Source organism: Colias philodice, chromosome 16 (assembly GCF_061535455.1).
Source record: "Colias philodice isolate Cphi_HAF_F1 chromosome 16, ilColPhil1 Martin Lab GWU primary, whole genome shotgun sequence".
In the NCBI taxonomy this organism is placed as follows: domain Eukaryota; kingdom Metazoa; phylum Arthropoda; class Insecta; order Lepidoptera; family Pieridae; genus Colias; species Colias philodice.
In genome coordinates, this window is record NC_143101.1 from 5149334 (window position 1) to 5170420 (window position 21087).

Consider the following 21087-nt stretch of genomic DNA (forward strand, 5'->3'; position numbering starts at 1 on the left):
CACACTAAATGATAGGTTAATGCTTAAAAATTTGCAATAAAAAAAATACATATTATATGTTTTATGAAAGAAATGGAATAATTTAAAGTTCTCTAGAATTTTCGATTATATACGGGAGCGCAAACGTTGTTACGGCAGATCTATATAATCGAATATTCTAGAGAATTTTAAATTATACCATTAACTTCATATAACATAGTAGTTAGTTTTTTTAAACGAGCTCCTAAAGAATTAAAGAAACAAGTCAAAATCACTCTTAAAATCGATACGGCCCCTTAATACAAATGTTAATTTACTTAAATGATTATTATTAAGGTAGACCGTAGACTGTAGAGCACTGGAATTGACTTACTTAAATGTGCTTAAATCAAGCTCTGTGCCATTAATTATTTAATGTTACAGACAGTATTTAGTTTATTACATTTGTTTAACATTTCAAATAGGTAAGTATATGATTCATAACAATTTTATGATTTGTAAAGTTTGTGTCATTATGTTACCGTTAAACTGAGAAATACTTTTAATGTACCGTTCTATGGTGATATATTTTCACTTATAATACCACAAGAGCTTCAAAATTATCGGGTATTTTCCGATAGGTTCGTTGCAAACAAATGAAATAGTCAAGTTTTTAGTTTAAACTTGACGACTTTATTTGTTTGCAGGGAACCTTGAGGGAAATGCCAGATAATTTTGAAGCTCGTGTGGTATTCGGGAGATTATTTTTCCGTCCCAAATGTCGGCCAATAATTTCACAATTGAATTGAACCTGTCAGTTTGACGTCAACGACCAGAGAAAATTTTCAAAAAATTATCAGTATAATACCATGTAGGTTGTACCACGTGACGTCGAATGGTGCAATTCTATTGGTATTTGGGTCGGAAAAATAATCATTATAATATACACCTGACAGTAAATAAAGCTCTAGAACTAATTTTATAATACAATTTATTTTCATTTAAAATTAATATAATATGGTTCACATTTAAAATATATTTTTCATGTGACTGTATTGTAATGTAGGTAATAATTTACACTTACCTACGTACAGAAGTTTTGTCTTTTACACATAGCAAAATACATTTTAACAACTATTTAGAATCCAAAATTATCATCATCATGGCTGATATTGTAAAAATATTTATTATTTATTATAGAGTAATTAAAGATTAAAATTAACACCTTTCTGAAAATTAACTGTTTTTATTTTATTGACTTTACAATTTTTATAGGCATATCAATTTTTACCGGTGTCTCCTGTATTTACAACATGGGATATAAATTATCAGCTACTGCGACACCTTCATACTGTCTCTTAAACTCTTTATGGATTCGGCGACACTTTCGAGTGTCATTTTATTTAAATTAAACGGTAAATCGTACTTTGTAAGAAGTGTTAGTAAAAATTATTAGTTAATAACATAAGAAATAACTCGTATAATTTGGTACCAAGTCATGTTGTGAATTGCAATTAAATGTTTACTTTTTTAATGATTAAAATGTCATTTATTTATCTTTTAATGTCAGAGATAATAATTGTTTCTCCTTTTTCACGTTAAAACGTATAAGCCTTAGTATAAGCAAACATTAAGACATGTGGTTTAAGGGGAAAAATAAAGTTACTAAGACATTTTAATTGACTTCAACCGAAAGAATTAAATCGAATAGAGGAAAGGGCGTAGGTAATTGTATAATAAATTTTAATTTTAAACTAACTTTTAAATATATACTGTTTTCATTACTAACTCAAATTTTAACAAAAATATCCTTTTAAACATTTCTCATATCCAGTTTTGAATAGTACCACAGACTAGATCCCACAAACCATTTACAACGCACGACGCCATGAAAAACAATTATATGCCAAATTATCTTATTACTTTCCTTAATATTATGATGATAAAATTGCGACGCTATTGAGAACAGCCTGACACAGTCACGTATGTATGCGAACTAGCCTGGGAACCAGCGATTGACAGGTGATGCATTTACACGGCACGATAAAAACGTTCACACGATATCATAAAGAATAGATAAGTGTTTGGAAACGATGTAAAGACACAAGGTCGGATTCTGGCTGCTTTTCGGCAGCCACGCCAAACGTGGGCATTGCGATTCTTTTGTCACGATTAAGTGGTTTATTGTCTCGTTAGTGGCTCTTATTAATCAGAATTGAGTAACATTGATGATTGTTTTAATGCTTTGCTCGAATAACAAAATAAATAGTCCGAATTCGATTATTTAGAAGGGCGGGGAAGGGAATTATAGGAAGGTTTTCCGGACAACTAGAATAAGATAATTGCGTAATTAAAATTGAATGATAAAAAACAAATAATTAAAACTATACTGCTAAGTATAGGTAGAGAGATGAACTTTTTACCAATTTGCTACGTAGAGCTAAATATAGGTACTTATTGGAAGCAGCGTTGTTATAATTTTCGTTTGGTAACTTTAAATATTCCTCTATACTCTTTTTCAGTAACATTTATCAGCTTTTTTTCAAATTTGAATAAGGTTTTCAACATATTATTTAATGTTATGACATGTAGAACTTTGATAATATTGTCTTCATAAACCGAACCAATACATATTTGTTCGGTAATGAATATTGAATACCCTTCCCATATTATTATTATATGTCGATCAATTATGTATGCGTGTGTATGTTCGCATACAAAAATAAATTTAAGACGAATTTTATATTATCTATGTCTATGTTAATAAACTTAAATAACTTTTCCATTACGCTGACAACGTTTAAGCGTTAAAAACTTATTAAGTAGGAATTACAAGATAAATAAATATCCTGACTAATAAAACACCACTTCGTTTTGCGATAAACTCTTATATATAAAGTAGGTATCTAGTATAGAAGCGTTCAGTGGCTTTCAAATACCCATCCCTGAAAGCTGTTATCTCGTTTTAAATGAAATCTGTAGATAATTAACCAAAGGCGTAAAGGCAAACAATTTTTATGAGCTCTCTATGATTGTCGAGTATTAGTGATGTCAATCAAATATCAACTATTTATTGACTTTTTAATTATTCTATGGGATTTAAATTCTCGTACTTTCTCATTAAGAATAACGCTACCACAAGTCACGGAACAACTTCACACGGTAGTGGTAATGGATAAATATTTGATTGAAATTAAATACGTATAAGAAATAAATTTGAATTCCAGCATCTTCAATGATGTTAAAAATTTATTTACTTATAAACTCATAAATATTATTTTTCAACAATGATTTCACGTTCTGTGCCTTTGCTTATTATATATATTATGTTTAATATTATTCTAAAATTAACGGACAAATAGTTACATCACTCCCACGCACGGATGAATATAGGCTATAGATGACTTTGTTAAAATCCCAGACAGCCTCTTTTTATTTTCTATTTAAGCTTTTTGCGTGGTTTAATCTTCGATAATCCCACAATACAGCCATATCAGAGACTCAGCAAAAACACATCATTACGAGTGATTCCGTTAAGATTCAATAAGCTGCTAAGCGGCACTGATTAGATTTAACACAAGATTGATGACGGCTAGAACTTTGGACAATGAATCGTCCATGTTCCCATACCTATGGAGTATAGGCTATACTATGTATAATCATAGATATAATATATTAGTAGTATGGCAACGGGATACGGAAAATATTTTAATTTATATATGTTTTATTGTTGCTAATTATTATTGAATCTTAATTAAAATCTATCGAGCTTTTTAAAGTCATTTTTTTAATACAGCTTTTCAACAGCTTCAAATTTTATACAAGATGGAAAAATATAAATGTTACGTAGAACCGGTGTGTATATCATTGGAAACCATAAAGAATCCTTAAAATATCGTTAACACTCGGTGACATCGCTATTAACGCGGGCCCGTACGTCGACCGAATGCTCCCAATTACGTCGATAAACTTTATGGACTTTTACCATTTTATAGGAATTTTAATGTTTTATGAAGTGTCCTGCTGAGTATCAGATATTTGAATATCATATAATTAGATGTCATTAAAGGTCTCGAAGGTATTGAAGCTTTTCTCAAAACTGGAAATGATCAAGGTTTTACACATTTATCGGAACGGCTAATGAAATTCTAATATTGATTTAAAAATTGCCAATTCAACAAAACTTTAAATTTTCTCATTATCTTGATAAAATATTGGAATTCTACGGTTTACGCAGTGTGGACTTATCCATATTATCGCTGTGGTAGGTAATCAAGAATTCGGGTAAATTGAAAAGTGGTATTTATTAGGGTAGACGTCCGCAGAAAAGGGGAGCTCAACATTTCTGCTAATATCCTTTAAAAATACGCTGCTGACTGTAAACACAATACTTCTCCGTTATTCCTCCAGATTCGTACCTTCTACACAATCATTGGTTTTTAATTACGATTATAGCTACCCTCTGTATACCGTCGGAATTCTACAAATAGGAAACATTGCACGCACGGAGTCCACACTATTGGGTGCCGGTCCGCGGTCTCAAGAGGTTAATATTTGCCCACGCTGTATTTACGAAGCCGACCTAACCGTCTCAAATAAACTTTAGGATTCGAGTAGATCATTAGTTCTGGTTGGTGAAACACGTCTAAAGGTATATCAAATTTTGTATGACATAAGTCCATTAGGTATTTGTTTGTACGTGTACCTACCGCGTTGTTGGAAAAATATAAGTGCGCATTGTATGTTACATAACAAACAATAGGTTACGACTTACGAGTTCTCTGTGATTGTGCTGACAGTCTTTTTATTATATTTCATTTATAATTACCATGAAAACTACAAGGAATATTGCTACGTATTAAGTGTGAGATTTGCAAGTACTTAATCGATGAATGGTCACTTGGGTTACCTATTATTTTTTCTATTCTAAAATATTAACAGACTTAACCTAACCATATTAGAATACTGCACATGACTTTAAAGTTTTACAAAATGAAATAAAAAAATACGAAAAGTGAATAAAATTATCTACGTATGAGTAAATAGAAGTGGGAATATTTTAATTACTAATAACTCTGAACGGTATTTATAACGACAGTTTTCTATATCCATTTCTTTTATGGTTAATTGACATTAGGTATATATAGTTTTAACTGCGATTCGTTTACGATGTAGTTATTGCACAGTAACCTTTAATTTGCAGGTGATAAAATCCGACGGTTGTAATTTAGAAATGAGTTTGCTGAGATATATGATTTATATTAATATGAGACGTCACATTTATTAAATAAGTCGGCGCGGCCGCGGCGGTTCCGCGAAGTAGGTATAAAATCTTGCGCATATTAAGCGCGTCACACACGGTGAAGATACTATATTATTTTATCTTAAGATACTGTTATATTTTATATCACAGTATCTTAACGCATCCGGTATCAGCGTTCGGACCATCATTTTTCTTTTTGTCATTGCGTACTAAGACCCCTGTAGAACCGCCATCCTGTTACAAATGACCCACAAAATTTCGCGTCATTAGTAACAGGATGGCGGTTCTACAGGGGTCTTAGTACGCAATGACAAAAAGAAAAATGATGGTCCGAACGCTGATACCGGATGCGTTAAGATACTGTGATATAAAATATAACAGTATCTTAAGATAAAATAATATAGTATCTTCACCGTGTGTGACGCGCTTAAATATGTGCAATATTATATTATTATAACTGTCTGAAAACTGTCAATTTTATCTCTCTAATCACATGCGAGAAAATAAATTGCTCTTATGGTGAGTTTACCGTTTGAACTCTGTCTTAACAGCTTAATATTTCCTTTTGGATTTTTTATTTAATTAAAAAATACTTACATGAATCAAATTGTTCGATAAAAGGTAAATACTAAACACTAGAATCGATAAGATTGAAATTCAAGCTTTCGGTAGTAGATTATGGAAAACATCTATATCATATTGATATATTTATTTACAGTCTTGAATATTTCCCATTTTATAGGAATTTATCTTATTTATAACGATCTTGTTGATCGAAATATATTTTAAAACGTTTTTAAGATAGACTTCACTTTTATAATGGTACTTATATAGTTTATAGCCGAGATCCTTCCGGATGTACTTAAACGAAGCACTAACGATACGCCGAGTCATAATTAATAATACAAATAACTTATAGTAAAAAGGACACTACGTAATTAAAAAATAAATACATACACAGAAACCATAACCAACCAACAGTAATTTCAACTTCAAACGTAAAGAAACAAAGCGGAATACTAAACATGTCTCATTCCAATTTCCAATCTTTAAAGACATAGAGGCTCTTTGAAAAAGACCATTATTAGAAAAATGAACAGTAGCGGTAAATATATACTTCACTTCAACGTACTACTAGAAAATGTTACAAACATACAAGTATTACGTAACGGCTCCTTACTAATTATAGAGCCCGAAGCGACCGGAACTATTTCTGAACTGGAAAACCTTAACCTACTAATCATTAATCTTCATAAATACGAAGAAGGGGACATTAGATGTTAAGGATAGAGTACAATTAACCAGTTAAACCGGCATCAGTACCAGTGCCTGGGGCGCTCCTGTGGCAATACAAATTAGCTTACTGTGCCTCGACATGCGTTCTTGTAACTATGTAATAGACTTGCGTATGAGGACTAACATCGAGATAAGATGGGAAAATTACGAAACTAACTCGTATTTTGATGATTTTTAAAACATGACATTTTAAAAGTGGTTAATTTTATTCAGAAGGTAGGTAACTAGGTACTTAATGTCACGTTACGTTAATAATAATTACATATACAGTAGCCTAGATGTATCATCTTCCTTCACTTTAATCCTAACAGTATCGGTAGTTAATCGTAATCAGTGATCGGTTATTATCATAGCATCATCTAATATCAGTCCTGGATAGTGGTTGAAGCCTGAAGGTAATAACTAATAACTAATAACAATAAGTACCCAGCATGGCTCGTGGCGCGCAAATATTACGTTTGCTCCACATATTATTACTATTTTAATCGTTATGAGACTTGGGCGCTATTGGATTCTCTTAAGTAAATATACACTTTTATATCCCAAGCATAGAATTTGAGACAAATGAACACAATTCTTCTGGTAGTAATCTCTAAGTAGATTCTCGCTTGAATAAACTAAAACGGTTTCTGCAGACTGTCGTACTAGTGACAATTTTACGATAAACGGAAACGAATAACAGTCATGAAGTGTTATGAAATATTGTCAAGTCTTTACTTTGCTTTATGTAAAATTTGTTAAGAGGCTCTAACAGCTTTCGACTGTTGTCAAAATGGACTATTTCGAAAGCTACATACTGTGAGTAAATCGAAACAATGATTTTCTATTAAACAACAGTTTCTAAGTTATTAATGGTTTGACTCCGACTGCAATGAATAGGAAATTTGAGATGGGTATGCCCTCAAACTATGCATTTACGCCACAAATCACCACTTCGTCTAAAACGCTATGCAAAACGCGAATGACATGGGCATACAGCTTAAATGAAACTTGTGTGGGCTTTGTTTCCTCTAGCATGGTTAATAACAATAGTCTATTTTCTTACAGGTACCAATGTTATATATAAGGATATACATATTACGTAGTCTAATGATTCTTACTAGACATGTAAACGATTAAAGCCTGGGTTTGTTCTGTCTTCTGATTGGTACCTATTTGTGCAGCTTAATTTATTTTTACATGACGAACTATGCTTTCTATAAAAGAACCCTCTGGTAATATGTTATTCATTATTATAACAATACTAGCGGCCCGCCCCGGCTTCGCCCGTGGTACATATGAAAAATAGATGTTGGCCGATTCTCAGACTTACCCGATATGCACAGAAAATTTCATGAGAATCGGTCCACCCGTTTCGGAGGAGTATGCAGACTAACATTGTGACACGAGAATTTTATATATAAGATTTAAGTTGTCCAAGAATTTACAAACGGTTGCGGCAAATTTTGTTTATTTATTATAACGTTATTTTAAAAGAAACGTATAAGGATGTGTTCAATTGAACACCACCTTATACGTTCCAACATACCTACTGTGAAAAAGTAAAACACAAACGAAATAGTCATTCTGTTGTCGAATGATCGTTCATAAATCTAGCAGATCGGGAAAGTTAGCAAACATGATTGTCTCACATCTCAAAATAACGGATACGTCGCGCAATGTTTCAATAAATCATCATTTGTCTAGGTCCATGTTCTAGCTACATATTTGTCTTTAGACACAAATGTTAAATGATTGACGATATGCTCCTATCGATAGGATTGATGGGGGGTCGGACCAACCGCGGCGCGAGTTTGTCAGCGTCATTACACCATGAAACATTGTCACTTTGGTAATGGCTTGGACCCGATTCTTGTTTGCTCGCAATAAGCAAACACTACCAAAAGCTTGTCGAACGGGGAAACAGAATTACCAAGTGTCAATACTGAGACGCGTGCCAGTACTCGCGTTTTGGTTAAATTAGCATAAAATATTGTTGTGTACCGATGGAATTGAGTGCTAAGTTCAAGGGTGTTAAGACTAACAAATCATGGGTGACATTACGCGTATCCAACTTTCAAATTTTTGTACAAAATTGATACAAAATTGTAATTTTTAGGTAGTTTATACCAAATATTTAGTTTTATAGGTATGTACCGATTCAAGTACCTACCGGATTTGCAGAATACTTACATCATACATGAATACAAAGTTAACTCAGCCAAAGCTCGTACAAAATAATTTATTTAACCCACGTGGTATAACATCTATAGTTTATTAGCTAATTTACAGAATGTGTTTAACTTTTTTAATTCGTACAAACATTTTCAAACTTACATAATTTTTGGAACGTCTATTATATTTCATTTTTAAATAAAGATAAAAATCTATGTAACACTTCAATACCTAAGGTCACAGACTTGATATTTCTGATAAAAACCCATCTCCACTGAGGTATTTTCCCATCAGTTCACAGAGGTTATCATCCCCATACTTGGAGGTAATAATGTGAACTAAGTGAAATCGAACATCATACAATGCCATTGAATTTTTGTGATGTCGTGCGAGCTTTCTCTGCCTCTATTATATTTTATAGTAGCTGACAACTGTCGTCGATGCTTCTTATTCAAATGTCGAGCGAACAATTTTATTATTACCTAAGATGAAAATAAGAACATTCATATATTTTTAGAATTACCTCAACAAAATACAAAATATATAATCTTTAGTCATTGAACAAAGATGCAAACACTCAGATATTTAAAAATACTTAAACACTGTACAATTTTACAAGTGCTTACAAATACCTAGTCAACTTTTTTACTGACGTCAAACAATATCTTAAATTCGTTCAAAGTTCGACGAGCTTATCATTAAATAAGCGTTTGTAAGTATAAAATATAATTTGAGTAGGTATAATTAAATAAAATGACTGCGTGAAAAGTGTAATTTTAAACGTATTGGTCTTTACTGTAATAATTACAAATCCCATGCGTGAACTTTTCTATAGAACTATTCAGTATATGCTATTAATTATACGAACACGCACATAATTAGTGTAGTATGTGTAACAAATTCAATACCTATATTTCATTTAGGCGGCCACCTTTGAGTTATTCATATACTACACTCAATATTTTACCGTTAAATTCTCAAATATATATAAAACCGTTGCAAATTAACATTTTCGTATACCTATCGTGGTAATAGTTTGCACAGTCATGTGTTATGTTACAGTTGAACATCACTTTAACATAATGCATATTTTAACAGACACCTAAGATACTTTCAGATTTCTGGTATAGAAAAGCAAACCGTCTGTTTGACTTACCAGTTTATTATATTCAAATAATGTACTCATGTTAAAGGTAACACTTTCGCCCCGTAGTCCTAACATGTTTTAAAATAGACTTATTTTTATATAAGATAATAAAAAATTACGGCTTCGCACCTCGCCTCGCCTTGTTAGTTGATGAGGTTTCTAATAAAAGTTTCGTGGTTCTTTTATTAATGATAAGCTAAAAAAACTAAAAAAACACGCTTTCAATATAGATTCAACTAAAAAGTAAAAATAATTCTTATTCTTGTAATCAAACAATAACCAATATACCTAGTATATTTGTGAAAAAAGCGTGGTGTGCCATGTGTATATAATCAGGCCTTAAAATTTTTAAAAGCTTTTAGTTATATCCCATAATAATATATAGTTGCAAATAGGTAATAATTTTCGTAAAGGATACTTAGCCCCAAGTATATTTTTAAATAATACTGTATCTTTTCAGCAGTAGCTAGCGATGCGGGGGGGCGGGTGGTCGGCCGGCGGGAGGGAGGGCTAGCATGGCCGCCCTGCTGCTGCTAGCGACAGCCGCAGCCGCCGCCAGCCTCGGCGATCTCACGCGACGGGAGACTGGCGATGTGTTCACTTTACTTGGTATGTTAGCTCTTATACATTTTTGTATTTCTTCTTCCCTGTAGAGTAGACTAATGAAGTTGTCTTAATTGCACACTATTCACGCGGTAACTATTAAGAAATCTCTAAATTTATAACAGAAGAGTACAAGGAAACAGGAGTAAAATTAATATTAAAATTTACAGTGGCGATCTTATCGCTTTATGCAATCTCTCTCAAATATAAAATATTCAATTGTAGATGCAATTCCACTGAATTTTACGATCAACTCGTTTATGTTTGTGTTTGTAATTTTTTTCATATACCTACTTACTTACCTATGATTTTGTATAGGTACCTATTGAGTTTTTCCTAAAAAGAAAATATAATTTTATAAACATTACCCACCTTTATGGCATAGTCTTGTTAATAAATTAATTTTTCTATTAAACCTGCAGTTGTAGGTACTCAAAATTAACGACCAGTTTTCCTGTAATTGACCTTTTTTTCGACAATATCAACCGAAATGTTTTAATAATGCTCAGTAATACCTATAATACTAGATTAATATTTCCATAGGCGACGAATGCGGTCCAGCACAATGCGCAGAGCACGGCGCGGGTGCGGCGAGTATAAAAGGCGCGACATTCGCCGGCGGCTGCGCCTGCGCATGCCCACAACGCGCACCCTTGTTTAGAGAAGATAGAGAGCTGTGCGTGGATGATCTACCAGGTAAGCATAATGAGAAGAAATAAAGACTAAACACTTGAAAAAAAAAAATCAGTTAAGTAGTTTAACAAAAGAAACAAAAAAAAATCAAATCGTTTCAATTTAGTTTAGAGACGACTAGTTTCGTATTTTATTTTAAAATATGACACAGGTAGCTTATTTATTGGTAGTAAAATTTGATTATTTTAAAATATCATCTTTATTCTAGATATGAAGAGAAAATATTTGCCAGTGATTTAGATACATACAGATTAGTTGTCTATCTGTTTACCTATAACACCCAAATCACACGTCAAAACTACGTAGGTACCTACCTAGTTATACCTACCTATATCTAACACTTTTATTTCTGCATTCTATAACTTGCTTGTTTTTAACACAAATGTTGATATATTGAAGTAGATACAAATCCGTTATGGGATTTTTCCATCTTGCTGTCAAAGTTTTGTGAAAGCCATTTTTATTCACACTCGAGTTCAAACTATATCAACTAGATGCAAATATTGACATGATTTACATTTTCAATACGTTTGAGGAATGAATGTTAACTTCCATATTTACTTTTCTATAGAACGCCATATCTTCAACTTTTTAAGAGTATATGAAAACGTGGAAATATGCAACATTTGAAAAATATCGTATAAACATTGTTATGTCAAGTACTTACCTATTGTGTGTATAAAAAATTGAACGAGTTTAAAAGCAATGTGAAAAATATACAGTACATACTTATTACTAAAATATAGCATCATCGATTAAATTACATTATATTCAGAGTATGGTACACTACCGCTACACCTTTGTGTGTAGTCATGTCTCATAAATATAGACTTAAAATTATAAATAAGCCAGATAATTCTATATTTTAAATTAAACATCACTAACTTCTACTTAATTCAATAATATCCAGGTATAATTTTAAAGCCTTCAGTAACTTCTCAAAATATATAGCAGGATAATGATGTACTAAAAATATACGAGTAGGTATCGTTAAAAAGCATCCAGTCGAACATTATTTCGAAGCAATCTTTACGAATAGAGGACAAAATATTTACAAACATAATCTCTCCCAGAATGAAAAGCTCTATAATATTGATGTTTTGCATTAAAACAAAACATGTATTATGTGTCGAATAAAACACACAGCGTTGGTGAAGAAAGCTGTCTATGAATCCTATATATCTCTATGAAAAAGGGTCACCTTACCGAATATCGATGGATTTTTCACCTCACTAGCAAGAGCGCGTCCCTAGTATGTCATCTGTCATACCAATTTGACATCACCTTTGAAGCGCTGTCATCTGCCTCTGCCGGCATAGCATCTTCATCAGCAAGCAGTAAACTGCAACGCTGTGTGTTTTATTCGACACATAATACATGTTTTGTTTTAATGCAAAACATCAATATTATGTGTCTTTCTAAAACACACAGCGTTGGTGAAGATGTGTTTGATATCTGCTGGTGAAGAAAGACATACAAACGCTATGTTGAAAATAAATTATCTTGTTAATATTGTAATACTTACCTAAGAGTATTAACAACTTAAATTTCATTCCTTTCAGAATGTTAAATGAACCTCTTGTATTGTAAAATAAAGTTATATTTTAAATTCTTAAAACAATACAAGGGGGTTATGTAGCAACAACAAAAATTGTTTTTCTTTCATGTAAGAACTAACCATATATCCTCTAAATTTTAAATTATTCTCCTCAGATAATCATAAGCCAATACTAATGAACTAAGTCTTAGAACCTAAGAACTGATTAATTATTTCTCTGTATCTTGAAACAAATCAAAGTTCAAATAATAAGATAAAAATAACATTTTAAAAATTATAACTCAAAGGAAGATCAATGTCCTCAAGAATAAACAATGGAGCCTCTAAGGCTAAATACTACAGTAAATAACATCTGTATATAAAATAACTATAATACCAATGTTAACACAACTGTACCTTAAGCATTAAGCATGTTTGTTACACATTGATCATTACTTGGATCTTAAATTAATTACAATTAATTAAATAATTAATTAAACAGTTTAAGGTTACCTTAAAGTAAACCAGACTCACTGGCACTGGCTAAATTGACTGATTGACAGTAAAACTTTATAAAGGACTGTATGGTCCTTCCATTGCCTCAACAGGTTGGTGCCCTTACCACCTTCTTGAAGCCACTGCTGGACAGGGTTGCTACTGTCTTTAAGATCTTGAAGGACCTTATCTAGCCAGACATAAAGGTTTGTGTTGCAAGCTTAAAGGGTCCGCCCCTCTATAGATAAGAATCAATTATCTACTTTTAAGACTGAAAATCAGTTCTTTGTTACTTGAACCAACCTTTCCACATGGGTCACTGGGCATATTTATGTGTCTGGTTGTCCTCACAACCGACCCCTGATGGATAATATGTTGTTGTATCCATTTTATATCCAAATTCAGGTCAGGTTATAATCTTATTTTGCTGTGATAAAAAACTCTATTTTGAGATCTTCAGAAGTCATGTTCATGTCATGAGCTTCTCGGCTTGACCCCAGTAATAGCATAAGAGCTCCTGAGAGAATAGGGTCAGCTTGCTTATGATAGACCTAGGCTAATTAAAATTAATTAATTTAATTTAATTAGCTCTTTAATTTAATTAGAATCTCTGTGTACTAGATTACATGCATTCTTTTTTCTTTTCTTTTTTTTGCATTATGAAAGTCACCTCCTGCTTGGAGGATCATATGTTGGCACTGTGGAGGGGCACCACTACCTAACTGCTCTTTCTCCTTTGCTCTACAATGGGCTTTTTTCTCCCCCCCCCCCCTTTTCTGACCAAGCAGTTTGGGGGTAAGGCCATTCACCAATGGTCTGAGTGCTCTGACTCACCTGACTTCCGGGTCAATAACCATATATAACCATAATAGTCAATAACCATAAGCCATCTTTAGGCGCTTGACATCGAGTTGCGGAGAAATGCCCGTATATTATTATTATTTATTATATTAACCATAAGCCACCCTTGGGTGCTATGTATCTGCCCGGGTCCCGGGGTGCGAGGTGCGCTAGTACACTTGGAGGATTATCCTTGGAAGGGAATATTCAGCCTAGGCGTCAGCTCCATCAACAACTGCAGATGTCGCAAAATTCGGAGCAGGCTTTGGCAAATTTGCCCTGGCACTAAAGCACCTCTTTGGATAGCGGAATGGACCATATCAGGAGCCTCCGAAATATATTTCCTGTTGTACAAGGTAGGAGAAGCCACTCCGGTACAGGTAGATTTCTTGAGAGGCAATCTAAATCAAAAGCCATTTAGGCGTCCTGGAAGCGTGCCAAGAGTTATTCTCAACTTCTCAGCTAGGTACAGTTACTCAGTTGTGAGGGCTAAGAGAGTTAGCAACCTTTGTATGTGGGCGACCAAAGTCTGATTGGTTGCTTGGGCTACAGGATGTGCGCCCCTTTCAATCTACTCAGAAGCATTTTTATTGCATACCTATGGTACACTACATATAAGTCAGAAATTCTAAGGCCAAGTCCCCTGCTTCCCTCTCCATTTCTCTGACAGGTAAGTACTGTTCAGATGTCCCACTCAGCCCGCATCCGCGGTATCTGTAGTTAGGAAGTGACAAACTTGTTCTTTTACAAAGACTATGACATTTCTGTGTATGTTGTATTTTCCACAGCTCGTAAGTCTTGTATAGCATGTAGAGGGAAAGCCTTTCTCTCTTGGTCTGCTGTGCGCGAAACTCTAGAGAAATACCTGGAGGCGACAACTGTACAGTCCTCTCAGTGTTAGATGTCTAGAACTGTCTGCAACTCTTATTTAGTGCAAGACATGGTCCTCTTAATGACTACCACAGTATGCTCTATCTTTGAAGCTTTTGGGACTAGCAATAACACAGACATTTCTATACTATCACACATGAGGCACAAGTATCCAGGTTTACAATGTACATTTTGTAATTGATGTGCCAAACCTGCTTTCCCAAAATCTCTATGGTCTCCGGGACCTGTAAAGTTAATTGGAACAATCCTTGTAGACAAAAAGATAATTGTCTAACTAGAAGGCTGTGGCTCATTCTGTGGCTTTACTAAAATCTCCATGGTCTCCGAGACCTGTGAAGTTAAATTATTAGAATAATCCTGATAGTCTAACTAAATCAGAGGGCTGTGGCCCTTTTTGTGATTGGAGTGCCAATCAAGCTTTACCAATATCTCCATGGTCTTCGCGACCTGTGAAGTTGAATTGGAATAGTCCTGCCCATCAGGCTTTACCAAAACCTCCATGGTCTCCGCGACCTGTGAAGTTAAATTGGATTAGTCATGGTAGACCCAAAAGATAATTGTCCAACTAAACCAGAAGGCAATGGACTTTATGTGGCTGTAGTGCCAATCAAGCTTTTCCAAAATCCTCACAGTCTACAAGACCTGTGAAGTTAATTTTGTAACGGTCTCAATAGACCAAACTTAATAGCTTAAATAAAACAGAAAGAGGGCACCTCTAGCTTGTAGGGTCTCCGCGACCATTTGAAATGGCTGCAATATGCAGGCAGAAAATAGGCCAATGATGCCTGATTGTACAAGCCAATCCTGGCCTTGGAAGAATCTCATTACTGTTACCAATGATGTCTAATTTTACAAGCCAATCCTGGCTTTGTAAAAAATTTAATTACTGTTATAACCTGTGATATGTATCAAAATTACCTGGTTAATACCTAGGTGTTTAGGTGTCTCAGGTTGAATATCAACCTGGCGGAGCCATCAGCTCTTATTGCCCGAAGCATATCTGAATGTAAGTATGGCATATATTTTTCCGTGTCTTTCTGGACACTCAGTTCTTTCAGCATAACCATACTAAGCTAATCATGGCTAAGGACGCCTTGTACATATTTTCAGTACATATTTTTGTAGAAGATACAAATAAAAAATACAAAGATTTTGGTTACTTTACTCTTGATATTATAAAAATTTTATCACGCCTGAGTGTTAATTTTAAGGCAAGCTCTTTCACTTAAGTAAGAAAGGAACTAGATAAACATCATTATCATCGGTAACATTATAAGCAAGAATGATATCATTCAACTGTTCGGGGATACGGTAAATATGGGTCCTTGATTATGATAATGTATATCATATGTACTTCTCATAATATGCAATGTCTATTTCTTATGATTTTCCACTACTATTCAAATAAGTACCCATAGAACCAAAGCTTATTCTGGTATCAATTGACTATGAAAATAAGCTCTTTATGTTAAGAATTATTTACCGTAAGATAAATTAGGTAATCTCAACTTGCAATAATAAGTAGCTCCTACTGAATATTGTGTGAGACTGTTGCTCATATTATACACTCTATATCATATCCTAAGTAATGTAAAATCTATATGTGACATGTATCAATATTGAAATAATATTATAATAGTTAATTAACAATTTCTTCTCTTTAGAATATTGTAATAGATTGGTTTTGTACCTGTCTAAAATCTAAGTAGTAGGTACTCACTTTTGTTTAGGTAGTTACATTTGAATGGTAAAAGTGATTGAGATACCTCACTACCTGCTGCTGGGGCTCGTTAGCCATAGCGGATCACGGTTGATTCCTTATACCTAAGTACCTTCAACCTAGGTAGCCTAACGCTATCTCACAAGTCTGCTTAAAAGCAATACTTGACACAGTAACCAATGTGTCTGTGTATGATAAAGAAACCCGATGATAATATAGCGATCTCACTATAGGCATGCATTGTGTTTTATTATTAATTACCTACATCTAAATATTGATGTATTTGTGTCAAATAGGTACTGAAATGTATGCCACGTGTTGCATGGAATTCTATGCACGAGTCCGGACATGTCATGACAAGTCTGATTGTACTTACGGAATTTCTCGTCTCCCGGTCTCTTGGGCAGTGACGAACCATTGCTTCTCTCGTCCTCCGAGGACGAAAAAGAGTTCCCGCCACTATTATACATACCAAAGCACCGGTTTTCGAATTTTCTTCCGACAACGTGGTCTTTTGTGTTTCATATTGGAACTAATTACGTTCCTAACAACTATAATAACACCAATTACTACTAATATTTAACGCTTAATGTGTTTTAACACTTTTTTATCACTTTTAGTAGAGATAAATACTAATTATATTCTGCGCGATGTTATTGCGCACGAATTCATAAACGCTATGCCGGCAGAGGCAGATGACAGCGCTTCAAAGGTGATGTCAAATTGGTATGACAGATGACATACTAGGGACGCGCTCTTGCTAGTGAGGTGAAAAATCCATCGATATTCGGTAAGGTGACCCTTTTTCATAGAGATATATAGGATTCATAGACAGCTTTCTTCACCAACGCTGTGTGTTTTAGAAAGACACATAATATAAATTTAAAACCGTTAGTAACTCGAATACAACCATATTGCAATTATTTTTGTAAGCATAAAATATTTAACAACTAATACAGCACCTTTAATTCGTTTACAAATGCGACAGTTTAAGCCTCTTAAACTGAAATATGTTTTCATATTCAAAGAAAGCAATTACATTGCTACTTTTTATTTGCCGAAAGTTCTAAGTATCATATCAGATACTTAGTTGTTATACCGGATGTTTATTTTCGATTCATTATTTTTTCCAGAATGTGCCTTGGCCACTTTTGGCACCGGTAACGCGTTACAACGTATACCATTTGTCTTCTTGCCTTTAAAAGGTCAAATAATACATCCATCGCGTGAAATAACATTTCAGAGTAAGTATTAGATGCACATTTATTTACACTATGGAATATAATATTTATTTAGAAGCAATAACTACCTACTTTATATTATTATTAACGGTGTAAATATTATATGACCGGCAGCAAGCCATTATAAGCACACCATGTCGTTGAATGCCGAATGAAAACTGACCGGCTCGATTTATTGTGATAAATTGAATCATTTATAAAAAGCTTTTGTAACTTTTATTCATGATTTATTATAGTTTAAATTTAGTAGTGTTCAAATCGTGTATATTTTCAGATGTCAAAACACCTATTTGCGCGGTATCCGGAGCTCAATTTCTTACGACGAAGGGATTTTTGGACCTTCGTAATACACTAGACGCGGATGTGCCATTTAGTCTTTTTAGAGATGAGGGTAGAACTTTTTTGCAGGTACGATCATTTGTAAATATTTTTATTACCGTTTTATGTCATTAAAATTATATTACTTTATAAGAGCAATTGCAATATCTTGCTCTTCTTTGTAGCAACTGCTTTGCGAACCGGTGATAAATATTGGATAATGTATTTTGACGATTCAAAACCGCTTCAGATGGAAGTATTTTTTAAATTAATAAACTGAATTGTTTCAATTGATTTGAAACTTATGTGTTATCTATACATATAATAAATCTGTAGAAGGGTCAATTCTGTACATTGAAAATATTGAAAAAATAAATAGCAGGGGGTGTTACTGGATCGATACCAAACCCAAATATGTGATTAAAAAAATTTTTGTCTGTCTGTCTGTCTGTCTGTCTGTCTGTCTGTCTGTATGTGAAGACATCACGTGAAAACTAACGGTTCGATTTCGATGAAACTTGGTATAATTATACCTTATTATCCTGGGCGTAAAATAGGATACTTTTTATCCTGAAAAAATACGTAGAAAAAAAATTAATCTTAATTTTTCAGTTTTATCCATAGACGTTGTTCTGTAGAACCGCGAACACACGTTGCGTATTATTATAGGCCTAGCCGTATTTGGGTCCAATAGATATTTATAAGATGTCATTGTCAGAGTTACTCAAAATGGAGAAATAAACCACCCACGCCAAGACCGACATCCGCGCGGACGGAGTCGCGGGCGGAAGCTAGTCTATACTAATATTATAAAGAGGAAAAGTTTGTAAGTATGTATGTATGTATGGTTTTCACGCATAAACTACTGGACCGATTTCAAAAATTCTTTCACCATTAGAAAGCTGCATCTTCACTGAGCAACATAGGCTATATTGCATTGTGAAAAAAAATAGAGATCCTTACCAAAAATGCAATAAAGTAACCCAAGGTGTAAAAAATTCCTCAATAAAAGTTCTGTCATCGCGTGCGCTGCGGAATCTATGGAAGATAGAACAAAAAAATGTTCTACGGTATTATAGAATGGATCAATATCTACAAGAAAGTCCGCGATACCATATGTCCATCTTCAGTAGTTATGTTACTACAACAACTTTTTTACGTTTTCAAAGTAAATAGAAGTGCCGACAGTAATCAAACCATGTTATCCATACACATATATTAATCCTTATCCCAATAAATGATGTTTTCTTATAGACTGTTTCAATACCAGCAAAATACTTTTTAAATGAAAAGAATTGGATATTCCATTCAAAAGATATAACGAATTTTTAAAAGAGTCAATCTACAGAAAATAGTAGGTATACTGTTCGAGCAGGCCGATATCGTAGGCACGATATCGCTATCTATGCGGGTGAAACCGCAGGGCATTGCTAGTCTTTAATAAAATATCAAAAGTATAACCACGCGCATCTCATAACTAACGAAATTCACAATTCCAGTGGAGCGGTGAAGATGAAGTACGCAGACGCATGTCCGGGCGAGTGATGGTAGTCAGGCTTTTGTGCCGCGACGTTGCCACACCGCCCTCCTCACCACTTGATCTGCGTGGTGTATTCACACCCTGTGTGGCTTTTAGAGTGCAGGGAACACCGCCCAGACATGCTGCAAGTAAGTTATTTAAAAATTCTGTATATTTATACAGAATGTTAATACAGCCTACTATTTAGTACGGGATGATTCTGAGTGCAAGCTACACGGTCCAAATGTGGTAGCAGCGATATACTGCGCATACAGGTAATTTAAAATCAGTAAAAGATACTGCATTCTAATAGAATGGTGAAGGTGTACACTTAGGTGCATGTCCGGGCGAGTGATGGTAGTCAGACTTTTGTGCCGCAACGTTGCCACACTTCTCTCCAGTCACCACTGGACTTATGCGGCGTGTTCACACCCTGTGAAGCTTTTAGAGTACGTTATTATAGCAACCTGTTCTACAAAAATATTAAGAGGGCACGGTACATACACTGCTCGTAGATTTAGCAGCAGGTTTGAAATGCATTATTCTTTAAACGAATTTAAAAATATACCTTTAACATCAATTAATTTTATTTTCAGACATAACAGAAGTACAATTCACACCAAACGCGCAAACATCCGACTCCAGTACATATTCTGGATTGAGCGCCAGCGAATACATAGCAATAGGCATCAGCTCTTTACTCCTTGGGCTAATCTATGTAGCATCAGTCTTTCTCTATTTACACATTCGTAAGAGACGAAAAGTCGCGTCTGAAGAAAGCAGCCTTCGAAGAATTAAAGGATTAAAGAAGAGAGATGGTACTATCACAGTAGATCGTGATATACTTCGAATCAATAATGAACGTGTTCAAACAATTACTAATGCAATGGGACAAGATGATGGTATCGTCAAAAACAACCCGCTTCTATCAGTTGGCAGAACTTTTAGTGATAAAATGAATTTCACAAGCGACTCTGGGAGCAATATATCGGATTCAGAAGACTTGCCTGACAGCAGTATTCGTAGCGATGAAAATGTTTTCAATGTAAGAACAAATTAAAAATAATAAGTTTTGTTAAATGTAATTGTCACTGATCAAACAATTAAATAAATATTTATAGGAATGTAATCTCCATTTCAGAAAAGAACGACATCAGCAATTATCCATCTCCATAATGAAGGATTAAAAAGTCAATATGAGGGTATGGAAGTTAATCATCGCGATGAGTCCGGTATAGAACGACTTCCAGATGAACATGTATCTATTGTTGAAACTATTGAAGACCGAGAAATTGCTAGACCTGTTGGTACTACGCGAAGAAAACTGTACTTTAACCCAGCTTATTTTGAACCACAGCTTATGGTTGTAAGTATTCGTTTTCCTTTTATGAACATCGTCTTTTTATATCATA

The 21087-nt window shown here is 34.0% G+C and overlaps 1 protein-coding gene across 3 annotated transcripts in view; it reads left to right on the forward strand.

The window, feature by feature from the left end:
- Window positions 1–21087, forward strand: part of LOC149481638 (uncharacterized) — a 46542-nt gene that overhangs the window by 21206 nt on the left and 4249 nt on the right. For 2 of the 3 annotated variants that reach the window (XM_089705213.1, XM_089705215.1), the window contains 7 exons: window positions 10279–10427; window positions 10965–11117; window positions 17731–17841; window positions 18113–18246; window positions 19656–19824; window positions 20272–20720; window positions 20817–21041. In XM_089705213.1, coding sequence (XP_089561339.1) covers window positions 10334–10427; window positions 10965–11117; window positions 17731–17841; window positions 18113–18246; window positions 19656–19824; window positions 20272–20720; window positions 20817–21041 — 1335 coding nt within the window. In that variant the 5' untranslated portion in view covers window positions 10279–10333. The remainder of the gene's footprint in view (window positions 1–10278; window positions 10428–10964; window positions 11118–17730; window positions 17842–18112; window positions 18247–19655; window positions 19825–20271; window positions 20721–20816; window positions 21042–21087) is intronic. The other variant, XM_089705214.1, reaches the window with a different exon arrangement.